Source organism: Octopus bimaculoides, chromosome 20, assembly GCF_001194135.2.
Source record: "Octopus bimaculoides isolate UCB-OBI-ISO-001 chromosome 20, ASM119413v2, whole genome shotgun sequence".
Lineage (NCBI taxonomy): Eukaryota > Metazoa > Mollusca > Cephalopoda > Octopoda > Octopodidae > Octopus > Octopus bimaculoides.
This window is the reverse complement of record NC_069000.1, coordinates 41,278,392-41,279,985: the sequence shown is the minus strand read 5'-3', so window position 1 is coordinate 41,279,985 and position 1,594 is coordinate 41,278,392. Positions and strand designations below refer to the sequence as shown.

At 39.0% G+C, this 1,594-nt stretch overlaps 1 protein-coding gene across 1 annotated transcript in view; it reads right to left on the bottom strand.

The window, feature by feature from the left end:
- The window catches only part of LOC106883687 (uncharacterized), a 2,695-nt gene extending 1,967 nt beyond the window's left edge, over positions 1-728 (bottom strand). The window contains exon 1 of the mRNA XM_052974975.1: positions 665-728. Within this exon, the coding sequence (XP_052830935.1) occupies positions 665-728 (64 nt within the window). The remainder of the gene's footprint in view (positions 1-664) is intronic.
- Between the last annotated feature and the right edge of the window lie 866 nt (positions 729-1,594).

Sequence of the window (1,594 nt, the reverse complement as noted above, 5' to 3'; positions counted from 1 at the left end):
TGTTGAGTCGACCAAACGCGTGTGGGTGGCTAAACCTATCGGTTAGTCTCAGACCAGTCAGACCTACATACTCTTTTTGATCACACAGACTTTATTTCATGCAATATATGAACAGTGTGGGGTGGGGAGGGTAATCTTGTGATTTTCAGTGAGGACATATTCTTGAAGATGAATGGACAGCGGAGTCGGCGACCGATAAATAATATGCGTAGGGTTTATAGACAACAGATTCACAACATTTTCAAAGGATGTGAAGTTGGTTGGAGAAGAGATGGGAAGCAGTAGCTTTGAATTGGAAGTGTCGGCGTTACCTTACAAAGATATACTGGACAATTAATGAGGTTAGGTGGTGCATGAAAAGAGACAGATTTGAGGTATAGGACGAATTCGGTGAGGCGGAGAAGAATTGCAGTGCACTGTGTATTCAGTTGTGTTCTCTCAGTAATACTTAGTCTCACAATATTTGTCTCAATAAATACAGCCTTCAGTTAGCTTTTTCCGTTAGTTACAGTATGTGGTTTGTCCAGTCCACATTGTACATTGTGCGTTCATTTCATTAACCATTTACAGTCACTGTCATCAATTCCAATAGACCATGACTACAATCATTTTGCACATTAGTTATTGTCACTCAAGCTGCCACTTTTCACCTGTGGTCACTCACGTACAATTCCATTATCCGTAGCCAGTACAATTAATAACCAGTTAGCAGACTCAACATTTGACATCTACAATCCATAGCTTGTCAACCTGGAATTCTTGATCGCTATACTGGATTTCAGTCTAGCCCCTATCTGTAATTTAACTTACAGATATCTATACTCTGTGGTTATGTTCACGTGCACGTTACACGACATCCTTTTCACATGGTCAATACTAGACAACATTTAAAATTCTTTCGTTTTGGGATTTGGTTTGCAAGATTTTTTATGTGATTTCGTGTGTTGAAGCATATTCTGTTGTGTCTGGGGAGAGTCATTTTCTTATTGTGCCTTAAAATTTAACACACTCACCGGTAAAATTTCCACTTATTTCTTATTTTTTATTTTTGTTTTGACTAAACACCTAGAAAGGAGTAAGGAGTCTTGTGTAGTCTCTATGGAATCTATAGGTATCGTTTGAAACGTAATATATCATAAGATGGTTTGTGTATGTTTATATCAGACAACCCGGAAAAGAGTGTGTGTGCATGTGTGTGTGTGTGTGCGTGCGTAACGTGCGTGAGTGCGTGCGTGCGCGCGTGAGAGAGAGAGAGAGAGAGAGAAGTAGAGACAGAAAGGAGACGACACAAAGAGAGAATAGGAGAAACAGAAAAAGAAGAGAGAGAGAGAGGACAGAATTACAGAGTATACTAACCTTCATATACAAGTTTTGAATGAGGAGGACAAGTTGTTCTGCCCCACCGGGTATACAGTGATCCAACACCTGGTCCTGTGAAATTTAAATGAAACAATGTAGTTTGAAAGAAAGAATTAGTGAATCATCAAGAAAGCAGGTTGTTGGATGGGAAGGAATTGATAGAGAAGAGAGAAATATAGAATTTAAGAGAGAAAGAAAGAGTGAATGAATGAAAGTCAGAATGACAGATGTAAAA